Source organism: Anolis carolinensis, unplaced genomic scaffold, assembly GCF_035594765.1.
Source record: "Anolis carolinensis isolate JA03-04 unplaced genomic scaffold, rAnoCar3.1.pri scaffold_7, whole genome shotgun sequence".
In the NCBI taxonomy this organism is placed as follows: Eukaryota; Metazoa; Chordata; class Lepidosauria; order Squamata; family Dactyloidae; genus Anolis; species Anolis carolinensis.
Window position 1 is genome coordinate 7,541,843 of NW_026943818.1, and position 18,903 is coordinate 7,560,745.

General features: G+C 39.6%; 1 protein-coding gene across 5 annotated transcripts in view; it reads left to right on the forward strand.

Annotated features, from left to right (window-relative positions):
* Nucleotides 1–18,903, forward strand: part of camsap1 (calmodulin regulated spectrin associated protein 1) — a 55,170-nt gene that overhangs the window by 28,569 nt on the left and 7,698 nt on the right. For 3 of the 5 annotated variants that reach the window (XM_062959795.1, XM_062959799.1, XM_062959798.1), the window contains exons 3-15: nucleotides 2,976–3,238; nucleotides 3,370–3,531; nucleotides 4,362–4,442; nucleotides 7,263–7,322; nucleotides 8,603–8,744; nucleotides 9,760–9,899; nucleotides 9,979–10,075; nucleotides 10,837–10,981; nucleotides 11,532–11,623; nucleotides 13,371–13,455; nucleotides 14,221–16,603; nucleotides 18,297–18,433; nucleotides 18,542–18,756. In XM_062959795.1, coding sequence (XP_062815865.1) covers nucleotides 2,976–3,238; nucleotides 3,370–3,531; nucleotides 4,362–4,442; nucleotides 7,263–7,322; nucleotides 8,603–8,744; nucleotides 9,760–9,899; nucleotides 9,979–10,075; nucleotides 10,837–10,981; nucleotides 11,532–11,623; nucleotides 13,371–13,455; nucleotides 14,221–16,603; nucleotides 18,297–18,433; nucleotides 18,542–18,756 — 4,002 coding nt within the window. Of the gene's footprint in view, nucleotides 1–2,975; nucleotides 3,239–3,369; nucleotides 3,532–4,361; nucleotides 4,443–5,347; nucleotides 5,381–7,262; nucleotides 7,323–8,602; nucleotides 8,745–9,759; nucleotides 9,900–9,978; nucleotides 10,076–10,836; nucleotides 10,982–11,531; nucleotides 11,624–13,370; nucleotides 13,456–14,220; nucleotides 16,604–18,296; nucleotides 18,434–18,541; nucleotides 18,757–18,903 lie in introns of all 5 variants that reach the window. The other 2 variants (XM_062959796.1, XM_062959797.1) reach the window with 2 other exon arrangements.

Below are 18,903 nucleotides of genomic sequence, written 5' to 3' on the forward strand. Positions count from 1 at the left end.
ATAAATGCCAACCAGGAGGCTTGTCTATGTATTGCCCACAACCCCCATCCCCGCCCCTTATTGTAAATAGCTTACAGTTGGAAGTGCTTGAAATCCTGCCATTTCTCTGGTTTTGTTTCTGCTAAATTAGTGCTGTGTTACACACTATAGATAATATACACTGAATCTTACAGGCTTCTTAGGCCCTTGCAGTGTGAGTCATTTTTGGCAACCACATGCATCCCTATCTTCTTTCCGATGGCTCAGAATTTATAAGAATGGTTTTTGTATAATAGGCCGCAGATATTTTAATCATTGTGTTTTTTTCTTCTTCACTGCATCTGCATTCTAGAACTTAGCAAAGCATCCATCTATTTTGTGTAATGCTGTATACTGTGTGTATCATTACTAGATAGACATACCTGGTCTGAAACACCTTTAAAAAATAACAAAAACCTGGAGTTTAATTGGAACTTTTACAGTAGATCTTTGTCAAGCAGGACTATGAATCAATGTCTTGCACAATGTCCTAATAATAATAATAATAATAATAATAATAATAATAATAATAATAATAATAAAAAACAACTTTATTCTTGTACCCCGCCTCCCTCTCCCCGAAGGGACTCGAGGCGGCTTACATGATAAAACAACCCAACCACAACATTAATTAACAAATAATCCATAAATGTAAAACACAATATAATAACATAATAAAACAACATAACATGACACTTATTAAAACCAAGACATCAATTGCTTCTTGTCTGTTTTGAATTTTTAGTTTTTCAAGTAAGTATTCTTAGCTACTTATTATCACAGTACTTTTAAGTGGGACAAAATATAACATGCACCCATGTTGTGGAAATTAGATAGTCCTCTTAATCTAACTCTAATTTGCCAAACTCTAATGTGCTTAATGGATTAACATTTGCTTGCTTTGTGGTAGTGCAAAGTAATTCACTGTATTCCTGCCATCACGTGGCTTGAATTTGTTTTCAGTTGAGGTGTTACTTCCAGTTTTTAGGTTTATAGATAATGTGAATTGGGAGTTGCAGTGGATCAAGTTCTTTTGGTATTCACTTTACTGTTCATGGAAATATTTAGGAATTTATGAAGCAGCAAGCACATCTCTCCTCATAACACAACTTATAATTGCAGTTTTAAAGATGTATAACTGGACCTTGAAATAAATAGACTTTGTACTATCATTGTACTTCCTCTTGGGATAGTTTGTGCTTTGTTAAACATATAGTATAAAATAGTGTGTTGCTTTTTATAATATGCCCACATTAATTATGCTCCCTAGTGAAGAACAAAGTAATTGTTTGGCTTGTGTTTGTGTTTGTTATAGCCATGGGGACTGAATTTAAACAGTGACTTGTGGGACAAGTTCTAGATATACGTATCTATACTTGGCTTCAAAATCATGGAATTATATTGGGATTGCAATGCGGCAATGCTTAATTCATGGTCTATGTTAGAATTCCCTTTCGTGCAGAATATTTTAATCAGTTCAAATAATACTATGCTGACCAACTTAGCTCTCATTTCAATTCTGCTATACATTGTGCTTATGCAAGAAATATGGAAATGCTGCACAGAGACGGTGATGTCAGGGAGGGAAGGTAAACTGGTTGGACAGTTTAAGCAGCACGTTGCTGACAGTCCCTCAGGGTGATAAAGTCTGTGGCGTGTCCTGATGCCTTTTGCATGTAATGTAACAGTGCCCCATTTTGATTTATTTCAAAACTTGAGTCTGATGTGGTATGAAAGCACTGTAGTACAGTGAGACACTGCTTTGTTCAGTGGGCCAAAAGAAACAATCGCCTTTCTGTGGACTCTAGAGAACATACAATTTATGATGCATGTTTTTCGTATCATGAAGATGATTAATAGAGCCAACCCGAGTCTTCAGAATAATCATCTGTTCAGCTGAATGTGATAATGCATGTCCAGCATACATTTAAGTATGTGTCATTTGAATTAAAAATGGTTGCTGAGTTAATTGTATACTTCATTGCCAAATTTGCAGATTTCAAGCAATCATATGACCAAAAATTATGTTCCCATGTTACCCCATCCTTCAAATTGGTGGCCTTCGTATTTTATTATTGTATGTTTTAACTTGGTTTTATAGTTATTGTATCACATTTGTACTTACGTCTAATTTTATTGTGTTTTGCTTATTTGAATATGCTGTTTTTATCTGTTTTATTCTGTTCTATTGTTTTTGGGCTTTGCCCTATGTTAGCCACCACGAGTCCCTACGTGGAGATGGAGGCAGGATAGAAAAATAAAGTTGTTGCTGTTGTTGTTGTTGTTATTTAGGTGAACATTTTCCTTTTCTGACCTGTTTCTAACAACTGTTACAGTGTACAGAATACTTAATCTAATCTGTCTATTAAACACTCAGTTCTATTCTTTCCAGATTGCTGGATTACACTTGTGTTATGGCAGAACATATATTTAACAATATAATAATATATAATACTCATATTATACTATACTAATATTATAATATTATGATGGAATACAATGTAATAATAATAATAATAATACACTATTATAGTTGTATATTTATATTACATGTAATATTACAAGTAACATTGCAATATAGTCGTATAGTACAATATAATGATATATAATGCATATATAGTGCTTATATTGTGCTATACTAATAATATAATATATTGTATGTATATATAACTTGTAAGCCACCCTGAGCCCCCTTCGAGGTGAGAAGGGTGGGATATAAATGTCGCTAATAATAATAATAATAATAATAATAATAAGTACTTTCAGCATTAATTATCACAACACAACAGGTGAAAGAAGGAATGGTTTTATGCTGCTGCCCCAATAAGTTGCTTCTCCTTTGTTTTCCAAAGTTTGTTTTGTTTTCCGGGACTAAGTTGTCAGTAAGTATATGTGTTTGTCTCATTTCTGTGTGGCAAAAAATCTCTAGTTTTGACTTCATTTCTCTTTTGTTTCAGATAATATCCCAGAGGAACTGAAGGACCCATTTTATATAGACCAGTATGAGCAGGAACATATTAAGCCACCTGTCATCAAGCTGTTACTGTCCAGCGAACTCTACTGCCGCGTCTGCAGCCTCATTTTGAAAGGGGATCAGGTGGCCGCTCTGCAGGGACACCAGTCGGTCATCCAGGCACTGTCTCGGAAAGGGATTTACGCCATGGAGAGTGACGATTCACCGGTGTCTGAATTGGATCTTGCCTCCGCACCTATCAAAATGGTGAGCTTCAGAAAAGGGCTCTTCACTTACATTTCACCTCACCTAAATGCTACTCTCCAGCCTTTCTCTTTAACTCTGGATGGTGGCTCATTTGAATCTATTTGAATCAACCCATGTCCTTTGTTCCTTAGAGTCCTCACATGGGAATGATTGACGCTCTCATGATGGCCTACACGGTGGAGATGATTAGCATTGAGAAAGTGGTTGCAAGTGTCAAATGTTTTTCTACGTTCAGTGCCTCAAAGGACTTACCCTATGATCTGGAAGATGCAATGATATTCTGGATTAATAAGGTAAATAAAGGGTGTGCAGTAGTGTTTTAATGTATTGATGTGGGCTAATTCAAGTGGAAGTGAAAAGAATGAACTAGAGGAAAGGGGTTCATTGAAGATTTTTTCCCCAATGAAATCTTGGAGGTGTTCCGCCTCAATAAAAACTTCATAAAACAGCAGTACTTTTTATTTTTTGGGTTGTAGGAACATAAGCCTACCCCATGCCTATGGAAAGCTCAAAAGAAGCAGATACTCATAGTTTTTTGCACTAATCACCCTCTGTACGTAGTAATTGATGTCTTGGTTTTAATAATTGTCATGTTATGTTGTTTTATAATCTATGAAAAACCACCAGCTAGCTTTGTAATGAAAGTTTCAGAGACAATACATCTGGATTTCCCTATGCAACGTATTATTTTGAACTGAATTATTCAACATATAATTCATGCTATACTAATAATATAATCTATTGTGTATACATATAATATTGGTAATAATATTATAATGTAATACAATATAATAATGCACTATTATAATTATATATTATATAATATATTATATATTACTATTAATATTGCAGTATAATGTGATTGTAGAATATAGTAATATATAATGTTTATATTGTGCTATGCTATTGTATGTACATATAACTTGTAAGCCGCCCTGAGTCCGCCTCGGGGTGAGAAGGGCACAATATAAATGTTGCTAATAAGTAATAAATAAATAAATAAATAAAGTTTAGCGGTAGAGAAGAATAACTGGTGGAGTGAAACCAACTGGTAGCAAATTTAAGCCATATAAAGATTTTTAGGGGAATTCATGGCATTCTTTACCCCTTTTCCCACCTTTAGGTGAACCTAAAAATGAGAGAGATAACAGAGAAGGAGATCAAACTGAAGCAGCAGTTGCTAGAAAGCCCAGGTCATCAAAAGGTAAGAACTGGTAGACATAGGACGTTAGCTGTATCCATATGTCTTGGATGTGAATCTTTCTGTTAAGCTTGCCTCTCCCATGTCAAGAACTGTGAGAGTCACAATGCCCTGATATATTTCCTTGAATATAGTTTTGTGATGTTCCTGGTTTCCTATTTTTTCCTTTGGTCTTTCTGACCTTAGCAATTTCATGTTCTCAAGAACTTCTTGCCATTTGTTTCCCTGTTTCGAGTTGGATGGAGAGGCTGGTGACTGGAGGCTACTCTGATACTTTGGATTAGAGCTGCTTTCTCCGTATTTGGGGGTGTGTGTGTTAAAATGTCACTGCTATGTCTTGTTTAACATTTGAATCCTGCTTCTTTGGGAATGAAGCAACTATGGAATTAATATACAGTTTTCAGCATTTATTCTGATTTTTTTTTCTGGGTCGCATTTTTGAGAAATCTAACAAATTCTTGATCAATACTAATAAAGCATGTACTAGTCATCCAGAAGGATCAGCAGCGAATGTGTGCAACTGCCCTCCTATTTCCTCCCCCATAACTATTCCGGTGAACTAATATTGTGGAGAAATGTTACACTTTCATTACTGGAAAATGTATGATTTTCTCAAACGTCAGTGACTTCAAAGGTGGCCTGATTTCTTTTGTAAGAATTAACACAATAATACAGTTGCGCATCAGTAAAGCAAAATGCTGTGACCTAAGTTCTAACTGGCGCCTATGAAATGGCGTAATATGCTACTGGTGTGAAATTGCTTAATTTGGTTCTGGACAATGATGTATTTTTAATTATTCCATGATATGAAAGTGTCTGTCAGTTGGGTTTGTTTTGGTATTGCTTATAACTCGCTCTGCTGATATTCCTCTCCTGTTCCCACCTTCCCTTCCCTGCTTCCTGAGCAGTCTCCTTCCAAATGGTATTGGAAATTAGTACCTGTAAGTTAATTAATTCTACACAACAGTTGTCATCCACTAAACCATGGCTTTCAATTCTTCTTTTCTTGGTGTTTGCTTCCATTTGCGATGCTGCTTTCACAAACTGCGATAACCTCTTTGCCTTAAGAAAATGTAGATTTCATTTACATGGTTCTGCATACTGTACATACAGCATAGTCATCACGACACAGCATTTTCAGAATGGTTGATAGGCCAAATCTGGAGATGGAAGAGCAAGGAAATCACAGTCAAAAACTTTGTTCATGCAGTGCTAAGGTGAAGCTGGTCAGTTTAAAGTCATGGTGCTTGCATCTTTTTTGGTGATAGATTTCAAGAGGGTTTATATTTTGATCCAGTAGATTTTGTACAGTGGATTTAGGTGAAGTGATGTTGAAGGGTTTGTTTACAATGCAGAGTTATCTTTTTGTGGTCAAACATCTCACAGTCACTTCTGAAATTACAAGTCTGTTAAAGGTGTATTGTTCCAGAGACGGAAATGGTAGAGCTCTCATTCATGATAAAATGATGCCCGTTGTTTTGGTTTCACAGTTTTGTAGAAAAAATTAGTTCGTTCATTATTACACTAAGTTCATTATTACACTAAATAATGCTCCCCACTCTTTTGTATGCATATATAGTATATATATTGTGAGAGGAGGAGTGGGTTAAACCCTTGTGCTGGCAGGACTGATGACTTCAAGGTTGGGTTGCTGACCTGAAGGTTGCCAGTTCGAATCTATCCCGGGGAAAGCGTGGATGAGCTCCCTCTATCAGCTCCAGCTCAATGCTGGAACATGAGAGAAGCCTCCCACAAGGATAGTAAAAACATCAAAACATCCGAGCATCCCCTGGGTAACGTCCTTGCAGATGGCCAATTCTCTCACACCAGAAGCTACTTGCAGTTTCTCAAGTTGCTCCTGACATGAAAAAAAATTGTGAGTACAGTCAGTGCTTATAATTCACTTGACTTAGGGGCACAAGATCCCATGAAAGTGCCAATTTTAATTTAAAATTGGACTTTTTGTTACATAGAGAATATCTCTCTAGGAATCTCTGGGTACTTCACCACAACTTTGATTAACATCCAGCAATTGAATCACAATTGTTGTGATTTTTGTTCATTGTTGTTCATTGTTCTTTTTTTTTTTTTGGTGCTGGTCATCAACTGTAAGAAATAAATATATATAGTGAATCACACTGGAAGACCTAGAGATTCCTAGAGAGGTGTTTTCTGTAGGAATGTCTAGGTTCTCCAGAGTGAGACTTGATCCTGCAATGGAAATTCACTAGGATTATGCTGGAGGCTCTAGAAATTCCTAGAGAGAATCTGTGAGTAATCAGATCCACAAATGCGGATGATTTGTCATTGGGTGCTTCAAATCAGTGCTTTGTGATTCACTTCCGGAGGCATTGTAGAGCCTGTCTCAGTCATATGGGTATTAACAGAATGCTTTGGATTTACATTGGCAGGTATCATAAAATGCTTAGGAGTGCCTGTTTCTTAGTAGTAGGTGATGGAATACAAGACTTTAAAAAATGTTGCTATGACTTGTTCTAGGAATGATGTCTGAAATTGTAGTTAGGAATGCAGTGGATCCTGCATTGTATGTGGTTTAGCTGACAGTACGATGCAAGTATTTGATAAGCCAGGAAGCTTTTTTGTAGTCCTTCAGGAATTTTCCTTCTTTTGTTGCATCAGTTTCAGAAATTGGGGGGATATTGGGTGGGGGTTATGCTTTAAACTAATCAGATCACCTTGCTTTGTATGGTAATCGCCTTGACTCAAATAATCATGTTTTGGGATATAAGGGGTATTAGCCCTTTTGAGTGTATTAACATGATTCTGATTGCCGTCTTGTATCTTGCTGTTTTGTTGCAAAAGCCTGATCTGATGCATGCGCTATCGCACTGCATGCTGGAGCCAGTGGAATATGCTCGTGTGGTACAGTATGATTCACATTTACATTACGTATTTATGGAGAGCTTCAAGCTGGAGGATAAACAGCCTTCATCTTACATTATAAAACTTCCCGATTAATTTTTTCCGTATGGTGTCCTTCACTGTTTAATAAAACACATCCATCTATATATTTCAAAATTGGGCAAAACTCAGTATTCCTTTTGCATGGGTCACCGTAAACCAACCTTCCTAATTCAAAATTAATTTGCAAACAACTCCAAAACTTGCTTATTTGCATAACTAACTCCTCGGCATGAGCTTTCCTCAAATATATCCATGTTTCATACCTAGATAGCTTACATAGCTGGCTAGCTAGTTGATCATTTTTAGTCTAGTGGTGTCTATCTCCAGGTAAGTATTAGTCAAATGTGATTTAACAACTGAACATGGGCTCCGTTCAATTAATTTAGGATTGTTTTTACTCATTGCACTGCTTTTGTGCTATGTAGCTCAGATTGTCAGTTGCGTCTGTCTGATATTGTGCACTAACTGTAGCAGCTTTCATAATATATTGTGGTATTTTGAACAGAAGTGAGGAAAGGGCTTGCTGAAGTGTTATGTTTACTTAGTAAATTTACTTAGGTTTAATTACTAGCCATATATGTCATTTTCTGCTTGAAGCAATTGCTCATTTGGACCAAAAAACTGGTCCTATACTACATTTCCTACACATATATGTAAAGTAAAGAAAAGTAAAGACTTTCTGTATATATTTCAGATTTCAATATTAATGTCAAAAATATGTAGTATGATTTTACATAGGATTTGTGCTACATTAGAACAGTGAAGACATATCACTTAAGTAAAATAAACATTAAATATTAAATAACCAAAAAATAAGGTGTAAACACTAAGCTAATCTGGGAATCTGCTATTGCAACACATCCAATGAAGTGGTTACAGATTTATGTTCATTCTCAAAGAGAGACAGTCAGATATAGGTTCATAATAAAAGTAGAAAGTTGTTCCTGTTTGCCAGTTGGATTTATTTGTGCATTTCAGACTTTATATTTGCTGCATTGTTCCTCTGGATAAAGGCTTCCCTGTTTTGAAGAGCTTTTAGTTTTTCGGTAGCATGGGTGGTTGGGAAAGTTACCCCAAGATTAGCAGGCTGATAATGAAAGCTGCTTGGATAGAAAACTGTATTCCAGCTAGATGTGAAAATAGAGTTTAGCCAACTAAAATACCCATTAAGGATTGGTAGCATAGTGACAAGAAGCCGTTTTCCTACATTGACGGGAAACTCTGTCTTCCTTTGTCAGGTACGTTATCGCCGGGATCACCTTTCGAGTCGGCAGTTGCCGTTTTTCCCGTTGCTTGAAGATCTGATGAAGGACTGCAGCGATGGGGCTGCTTTACTGGCTGTAATCCATTACTATTGCCCCGAACAAATGAAGCTAGATGGTATGCGGAGAAGCATTTTCTTTTCTTTTTCAAAGTGACCTACTTTTTAAACAGTTTCAACAGGATGCTAAGGACATATCAAAGTAGCTTGGAAGCAGCATTTGACGGTGGTACTTGTTATAATCCCATCTTGTTTCAGGGAGTGGGATGCCCCCAAAACCAATTGCTTCAGTTCTGATGCGTGCATTGAGAGATGCTTAAGTACATGCTGAAAAGTCTCACCAATGAGACAAAAGTGATTAACTTTGGTTGGATCAAACCCTGGGATTTTTAATATTTTTATAATTATGCTATGTAATTTTGGAAAAAATAATCTGTTCCTGGTTTGATAGTATTATTTCCTGTTTAATTGTGTGGGCCATACTTTGAAAGTAGTTGTTCTGGGTGTTGTATTTGATTATTGATGCTATTTTACCTGTATTTTATTGTGTTTTTATTTGTTCTTTTGGGCTTGGCCCTGTGTTAGCCACCCCAAATCCCTTCGGGGAGGTGGAGGAGGCAGGGTATAAAAATAAAGTTGTTATTATTATTATTATTATTATTATTGGAGCCCCTGGTGGCATAGTGGGTTAAAGCCATGTGACTTGAAGGTTGGGTTGCTGACCTGAAGGCTGCCAGGTTTGAATCCAACCCGGGGAGAGTGCAGATGAGCTCCCTCTATCAGCTCCAGCTTCATGTGGGGACATAAGAGAAGCCTCCCACAAGGATGGTAAAAACATCAAAACATCTGGGCAACGTCTCCTGGGCAATATCCTTGCAGACGGCCAATTCTTTCACACCAGAAGCGACTTGCAGTTTCTCAAGTTGCTCCTGACACGAAAAAAAAATTACTACTACTACTACTACTATTATTACTATGGCTTCTGGACTTTCTGCACTTTGGACCTTCTATGAATAGTGCTACCATAGCATGTCCTGCTGGCTATTTCAAATCACTGCTGGGATGGTTGATAGTTTCCTGCTGTCTGATAACTACTGATAATTTCTTGTGATACTGATAATTTTCCTCCTTTAGAAATCTGCCTGAAGGAGGTGACATCAATTGCTGACAGTGTCTATAACATCCAGCTGCTTCGGGAATTCGCTAACGAATATCTCAATAAATGTTTTTACCTCACCTTGGAAGACATGCTCTACGCACCTTTAGTTTTAAAGGTAAGTCCCGCAAATGGAAGGTGCTATTTTTAAATGATGCACCGATGGCTTCCTCATGTTAACTTTTCTCGTTTTCCAGCCCAACGTTATGGTTTTCATCGCCGAGTTGTTCTGGTGGTTTGAGATCGTCAAGCCGGACTTTGTGCAGCCCAGGGACCTCCAAGAAGTGAAAGACGGTGAGAGATTTCAACTGATAGCGCCTCAAAATATTCTAGCAGAACCTTGGGGTTTTATCTATAGACTTTTCTAAGAATTAGTCTTAAAGTCTAGCATAGGAAGCTGTCAGAAGAGCCATATATTCCTTTCAAACTTATTTTAAAACCTAAGACTTTTGGAAAATGGCATTTATAACCTTTGGGAAAAACTTGGGAATTTATTTATTTATTTATTTCCAATATTCTCACCCGAAGGGACTCAGGGACTCAATTGGCAACAATTCAATGCCGACACATCATTAAAACAACAACATATAAAAATGTATTACAACCAGTTAAATACTGTATAAAATATAAAACATAAAACATATACTTAAAATCCGTTTGTCCAATATCCTCCTACTTTATCCATATAACAGTCTGGGTCGTCTTTATCATTTATTCGTTAAAAGCCTGGGCACATATTATTTATTATTTTACCATCTTTTTATTGTGTATTGACATTTAGTATCATATCCTTATCCTTCTCCACCAGCTTTTCTTAGGGCTGATTTCTCTTAAAATAGTCATGTCGACTTGTTACAGGGTTTCAGAATAACTGTTTTGAAGTTTGTATCCTACTAGTTAAAATATTTTTGATTACATTTACTTTTAAACTTTTTAATTTTTTTAACCGTTGTAACAAATTACATGAAATGTTTTTTTGAAAACTCCTGTTTGATTTGTTTGTTTGATTGATTGTTGCTTTAAAACTGACACTAATGGTATAAATGGATATTTAGCTAAAACAATGTTGCAGCAGAAGAGCAGCCGCCCACCCATTCCTATTTCCAATGCAACAAAACGAAGCTTTATGGCTAGTCCAGCTGCTTCCAGTGTGGCCGAGGTGCAACCCCCAACTCAGCTCCCTTTGGAAACCTGCAACAGGTATTACCTGCCTTTTTTCTGCTAGTCTTCATCTGTAAAAGTTCTCCTCACATGTCATTTTCTGAACCTAAGCTGGCTGTGACATTTGCTGGATTCTACTACTGGTGTTAGTCACTTCTCTCTCAATCTTTGTGAGCTTGTCTGGCATTACATTTCACTGAGGGTTTTGCATGTCACATTTTCACGACAGCGTTCGTTCTCCGCTTGCGCAGATTGTCCTAGTCAGACTATGGTAATTACTTTGTTTGAAGAGAGCTCTTGAGACCGGTGCTGTTATTCACTCTTCCCCCTCGTCCTGGTTCTTTTCTTTTTAATTTAAATATGAGATCCTTTTAAGACGATGTGTTTCATTAACGTGAGCCTGACCTGTTCATCTCAGGCTGCTATTACAGCTGTGTTTATAGTATCCACTTTTCAGGGTTTTCTTTTGCAAAATTGTTTTGTTTTGGAAGTGAGCTGGAAAAGATAATGGTGTGTTTTTCCTACTATGGTATTGTTTCCAGCTGCCTTCGCACGCATTAATATATTCTGTATATTTTTTTCCAAATAGCGGGAAAGGAAGCCCTGCTTTCAGTCCAGCCCATCCATTGTTGCCACTGAGACAGAAGCAACAGAAGTCACTGCAAGGGGAAGACAGTTCAGGTAGACAAGAACTTTTCTTTGTGGAACGTATGTGCAAAACCCTTAATGGCCGTAATACTGGATATTCAGAGACAACAATGGGGTTAATCTATTACACTATGTAACACCTCACAACCTCTAAGGATGCCTGCCATAGATGTGGGCGAAACGTCAGGAGAGAATACTTCTGAAACATGGCCATACAGCCTGGAATACATACAACAACCCTATGTAGCACGATTTTTGTTCCTGGGTTATCTATCTATTTTTTATTAGCGACATTTATATCCTGCCCTTCTCACCCCGAAGGGGACTCAGGGTGGCTTACAAGTTATATGTACAAATAATATATTATATTATTAGCATAGCACAATATAAGTATTATATATTACTATATTGTGCTATATTACTATATTACAATATTATTTATTATTTTATTTATTTCCATCATTTCTATCCCGCTCTTCTCACCCGAAGGGACTCAGTAATATTAATTATTAGTAATATTATATGGAATATATAATATACGATTACAATCGTGTATTATTATTATATTGTATTACATTATAATATTATTAATATTATATGTCATTTCCTAATTGGTTGTATCATAAAAATATGGGAAAAGTTGGATTGCTGTGAGTTTTCTGGGCTCTATGTCCATGTTCCAGGAGCATTCTCTCCTGACGTTTCACCCACATCTACGGCAGGCATCCTTAGAGGTTGTGAGGTTTGATGGAAACTAGCCAAGTGGGGTTTATATATCTGTGGAATAGTGTCCTGGTTGGGAGAAAGAACTCTTGGGTGTTTGAGGCAAGTGTGAATGTTGCAATTGATCGCCTTGATTAGCATTCAATAGCCTTGCAGCTTCAAAGCCTGACTGCTTCCTGCCTAGGGGAATCCTTGCCAACCTTCAGGTCAGCAGTTCAGCCAGCACAAGGGTTTAACCAGTTGTGCCACTGCAGCTTCTAGTTAGCTAATTCTATCAAGACTTTGCGCATTTTAGGTTTTATAGTCCTTAACAAAAATACTTCAGACTTCTCTGTTCATAGGTGATATTTTCTGGGGGGTTTTCTGGAAATAAGTTCATTGTAGGGTTAATTCAATCATGGCATGGCTACTTTTTTTTTCGTGTCAGGAGCAACCGGAGTTGCTTCTGGAGTGAGAGAATTGGCCGTCTGCAAGGACGTTGCCCAGGGGACATTGCCCGGATGTTTTGATGTTTTACCATCCTTGTGGGAGGCTTCTCTCATGTCCCCGCATGGAGCTGGAGCTGAAAGAGGGAGCTCATCCGCACTCTCCCCGGGTGGGATTCAAACCTGGCAGCTTTCAGATCAGCAACCCAACCTTCAAGTCACGAGGCTTTTATCCCCTAGGCCATCGGAGGCATGACTATACCTGAAGGTTGCCGGTTCGAATCCGGGGAGAGCATGGATGAGCTCCCTCTGTCAGCTCCAGCTCCCCAAGCAGGGACATGAGAGAAGCCTCCCACAGGATGATAGAACATCAAACATCTGGCCGTTCCCTGGGCAGTATCCTTGCAGATGGCTAATTCTCTCACACCAGAAGAGTCTTGCAATTTCTCAATGCGTTCCTGCCATGAAAAAAAAGTCTTGTATTTGTCATTAGAGGAGTAGCTTGAGCTCCTTATTAAAAACACTCACTATACTGCCCTCACCTGGTGAAGTCTTGTTTAGGACACATTTTAGCATACCAAGCTTTAAAAACAAAGTGATTTTTAAAACTTGTGCAATATATCCTTTTTTAGGCCAGCGGAATCGTTCCAATTCATTGACTCGAGTGGATGGGCAGCCCCGGGATTCAATTCTCGCGTGGCCTGAGAAGAAACAAAGGTAATGTGTGTTTTGTGGGAAAGCTGAATTTAAAATCTCAACAGTGTTGTATAACTTTGGATGGGAAGACCGAAAGTGAGGCTTATATAATAGAATCATAGTCCCTAGAGTAATGTTTAAACTATACTTGGAAAAAAATTACATGCATCCAAAATAAGTGTTGGGATATTCAGAATCACTGTTTCTGACATACAGATCATTGGGTTGCTATGAGTTTTCTGGGCTGGATGGCCATGTTCCAGAAGCATTCTCTCCTGACATTTCACCCATATCTACGTGGCAGGCATCCTCACATGAAACGCCCTTTACATTACTCTCTCAAGTTTGTATTCTTATATCTTTTTTTCTCTGATGGGTACTGAACAAAAGAAACAAACAGTGACTATAGCAAAATCAAAAGTTTTAAGCTTTTAAGTCGAAACCGGTTGTGTATTCTACATGCTCTTTGGCTCAACTGATTGATTTCACAAGCGGAAAAATTATGTATAGAGCAAGCATTGTTTGGTTATATATTCGTTTTGTTGTACCGCGCATCAACATTACAATTGTAAATTCTGTACTTACTGTATTTCATTAAATATAACTTTATATTTTTTACCTGTTTATTGACCATTTACCAGTGCATATCGTACTTGAGGGTATATGTTAGTTTGGAAAGCTGTTCCATGCCACCTAACTCACCTGCCTCTATTTTCTTGATGAGGACTATAAATTTGGGCAGGATGGGCTTGAGTTTCAACACTAACAGCCATTTGTCTTTTCCAGGCCTCTTTCTCAACCAACGCCGTTTGTTCTCCACCACGCCGCAAGCAGCGATGCCGATCCCAGCTCCGGCGACAGCATTAGCTTGGCCCGGTCAATCAGCAAAGACAGCCTGGCTTCGAACATTATCAACATCACTCCGAAGCAGCATCCTCAGTCTGTGCCGCCGAAAAGCAGCGGTAGGAGCTTGCTGAGCAACGTTGAGATAGAAGACGAGGATGAGGAGCTGATTGCGATCATTCGCCCAGATGCGGCGCCAAACCAGGGTGGCCTTGAGCTTCAAAGCGTGCCGGCCCGGTCGCCTGGCGGAGTGGCCACTGCGTGGGCTTCAAAAAGCGAAACCTCTGAAAGTAAACCGGAGAGCTTTTTCCTCGAGCCTTTAATGCCTGCTGTTCTACGGCCGGCGAAAGAGAAACAGATCATCAATAAAGAGGATGAGTGCGGGGAAGGAAAGATGAGAGGCTTTGGAGCAAAGAGGCTGACCGAGGGGCACACGGTGCGTAAGAAAACCAACGGCAGTCATGGAGACCACAACCTTAATAGGACTTTTAATGTGACTCCTAGTCCTGAATTAACAACAGCTGTAAGTTCCAGCTTGGCGGATCCAGCATTGCACTTGGAGCTCAGGCCAGAAACCTTTCGACCGCAGGCAAGTAGTAGTTTGGAGCCTTCGACGCGAGACCAGTCCTTTGGAGGGTTCTTCCTTCACGCTGCCAAAACGGAGGAGGATGCAATGACCGGTGCAAATGCTAGCTATGTCAAGACCCCTGATTCCTATGCGACGGAAAGCACGTGGACAATGGTCAGGCAGGACTCGGACTCGGACATCCTAGACATGGAGGAAGCTGAGCAGGATTTAATAGCTGACGATCATCCGATAATTGCCAAGTATATAGGGGAAGAGGAATCGGCGAAATTGCAAGAAGACATGAAAGTCAAGGAACACGAAGACAAAGATGACGGCAGCGGGCGGTCCAGCCCGTGCCTGAGTACGATCTCTCAGGTCAGCAGCGTCTCCATGACCAGCGGGAGTGCCAGGATGACAAGTTTTGCAGAACGGAAGCTGCACCGGTTGAACAGTTACGAGACAAAATCCAGCACGAGTAGCTCGCAAAAGACCACCCCAGATGGGTCGGAGTGTTGCCCGGCCCCACTAACCACATGGAAGCAGAAGCGGGAGCAAAGCCCCAACAGGCAGAGTAAAGATAACGTTAATCTCTTGGCGTCTGAACTAGTTCAGCTCCACATGCAGTTGGAGGAGAAGCGGAGAGCGATCGAAGCCCAGAAGAAGAAGATGGAGACCTTATCTGCCCGGCAGCGGCTAAAACTGGGCAAGGCAGCCTTCCTGCACGTGGTGAAGAAAGGGAAAGTTGCCGATGTCTCCCAGCCGCTGAAGCCAGAACACTTCACGAAAGAATACTCGAGGCACAACGGGGAAGGCTTGGACGATGCTTCTTTGACCTCTAAATCGGAGGCGTTCTTCATGAGAGAAGAAGGGGGCGAAGATTCACTGGACAGCCTCGAAGCCGCCAAGGTGAAAGCTCAGGAAACGGTTGCCTTTGTGGAGCAGAACAATCCAAAAGAGCCCACCCTGCACGAGATCGAGAAGAGCAAAATGATCTCTGCCGCGCTCCTGGAGGAGAACATCGAATCGTCGGACGTCAACGAGTGCGATCTCTCCATCGAAAAGCTGAACGAAACCATCAGCACGCTCCAGCAGGCGATTCTCAAGATTTCTCAGCAGCAGGAGCTTCTCATGAAGGCTCCGACGATGCCGTCATCGCGGGGCGGGTCTCAGGACCAAAAGATCAGAGCCCCCGTTCATTTTGTGGAGCCCCTCTCCCCGACCGGGATGAGCAGCCTTCGTAAACCGCCGCGGCTCGGTCAAGGGCGGAGCTCCCGCTCCGGGCGGCCGTCCGAACTCAAGGTGGTCAAGGAGCGCCAGCAAACCACGGCACGCATCAAGACCCCGACCCCCAGCGTCGACACCTTGCCCCACTTAAGACAGTTCCCTTCAAACAATACGGCCAAGACGCCAACGGAAATGACCGTTGAAAACAATACCACTCCCCAGGAGAAGCTCTCTTTTGAGAGCTACAGACTCTGTGACGAGAGCAACCAACGGGGTGGGTTTACCTTCTCCAGTCCCAAGGACACCAATATCCTCTCTGAAGCAATCAAAGATGTGAATAGTAATGTGGAAGACTTTAGCCTTGCTTCGTTCGAAGGCTCAGGCAAAGAGACTGTCCCAGCAGAGGAATCCCAGAGGAGCAAAAGTAGCCTTATTGAAGTCGATCTGTCGGATTTAAAAGGTCCGGATGAGGGAGAGGTCGAGAGCCAGGGCAGTGAAATTGACCAGAAATCAGGACTTGGGTTTTTCTTTAAGGTAAGAGCAAAGCATACCGTAGTTGAAATTCTACCTTGTTTTTCAGAAACACCTGACCAAGTTTTTGACCATGTTTAGGGATTAGGAGCCTCCAGTGGTTCAGTGTGTTAAAGCGCTGACCGGGGAGCGGAGTGAGTGCTCGCTGTTAGCTCCAGCTTCTGCCAGCCTAGCAGTTCGAAAACATGCCAATGTGAGTAGATCAATAGGTACCGCTCCAGCGGGAAGGTAACGGCATTCCATGCAGTCATGCCAGCCACATGACCTTGGAGGTGTCTACGGACAACGCCAGCTCTTCGGCTTAGAAATGGAGATGAGCACCAACCCCCAGATCAGTCACGACTGGACTTAACGTCAGGGGAAACCTTTACCTTTACCTAGGGATTATGACCATTATATTCGAGGACTTAGTGAGTGGTCACCGTTGCACTTTATGAGGACAGTAGTAGTAGTAAATGTATTGATTAGCCCTTAGGCCATATCACAGTATCAAAAAGGCTTGATAAAACATGCTTACACACCACATAGTAAGTTAAATAAAACTCTTATAATAATACAGTAAATAAATATAATTAAACAGAATATATACATCACTTTATGAGGACAGATATTGTTCATAGCCTTTTTCTTTTAAAAGCAATGCCGCTTTGAATCCCACCCACGTAGAAAAGCAGGATAGAAATAAATTAATAATAATAATATCTAAAAACTGCATATTTGGAGTCGATTGGTGTAAATTGTAGGGGTGATGCAAATATTTGATCTGGTTCAGGATCTTGACCCCTTGTTAACACCTTGTTTATTTTAACTTTGGTTGTAATGTGGGTTGTATGTTGTATGTGCTAAATGTGTTTGTCAAATGTTTTGATACGGCCAATAGGCTAATCAGTAAAACGTACTATTACCAAGGACAGATACTGTCCATAGCATTCGCCGCTGTTTTATGGCTTGTTGAGTTTTTTTATAGTATTTTTAATTGATAGGGATTTTATTGCTGTTTTATGTGTAATTGAGTTAATTTTTATTGTTATTATTTTACCTCTTTGTATTCTTTTGTGTTTGTATTTTGTTGCACTATTGAGTGCATCCTGTGAGCCGCCCCGAGTCCCTCCAAGGAGATGGTGGCGGGATACAAATAAAGTTGTTTATTATTATTATTACTATTGTTATCTCACTTCAGGTCAACGTCAGCTTATTGTAACTTATAGGTTTTGTCTTCATCAGATTTCATCTGATGAGATTGGGCATTCTCTTTCTCTTTTAAGATTTGAGAGATTGCATGTGTGAACAAATAATAATAATAATAATAATAATAATAATAATAATAATAATAATAATAAAAACTTTATTTATATACTGCCCTATCTCCTCAAGGGACTCAGGGAGATACCACTGCAAACATACAGCAGTTAAAACCATACAGCAATCAGAACATAATAAATCAATTAACAAGGAATTAAAACCTAAATATCAGCTCCATCAATAATGTCCAGATACAGTAACCAGGATTCAGCGTTAAAGTGACCAACTATAAGGTGCTAAGCATATATAACATGGTGTGTACAAACATACACATCATGTTTACATTATGCCATGGGGTTTTTTTTTTAGTAACTTTAGGCTATTTTAAAACTGTATGACTATTTCCTCACCCACCATAGTAGCACTGTTTCTTACCTGAATTTCCATTTGGCAGGATGAGCAGAAAGCTGAAGACGAACTTGCGAAAAAACGTGCCGCCTTCCTCTTAAAGCAGCAGCGCAAAGCCGAAGAAACACGGCTTCGGAAACTCCAACTCGAGGCCGAGGTTGAGCAAAAGAGAGATGAAGTGCGGTAAATGAAATAGTATTTACTGTTTTTAGAGGAAACAAAGAAGTCTTTGTAACGTTCACTCTTTCCCCTGTTTTGAGAATGACATGATCTCGTTTGCTGTCTTTTTAGCCGTAAAGCGGAAGAAGACCGGGTCCGGAAGGAGGAAGAGAAGGCCCGGAGAGAGCTCATCAAACAAGAATATCTGAGAAGGAAGCAGCAGCAGATCTTGGAAGAACAGGGCCTTGGGAAGCCCAAACCCAAACCCAAGCCCAAGAAGGCCAGGCCAAAGTCGGTTCACCGAGAGGAATCCTACAGCGATTCAGGGACAAAGTGTTCCACAACTCGTAAGTTTTATTTTTTATTTTTATTATTTTTTATTTTATTTATATTATTATTATTATTATTATTATTATTATTATTATTATTATTATTATTATTATTATTATTATTATTACCTTTTCCCTTACTTGGTCACTATGGTGTTATATTGT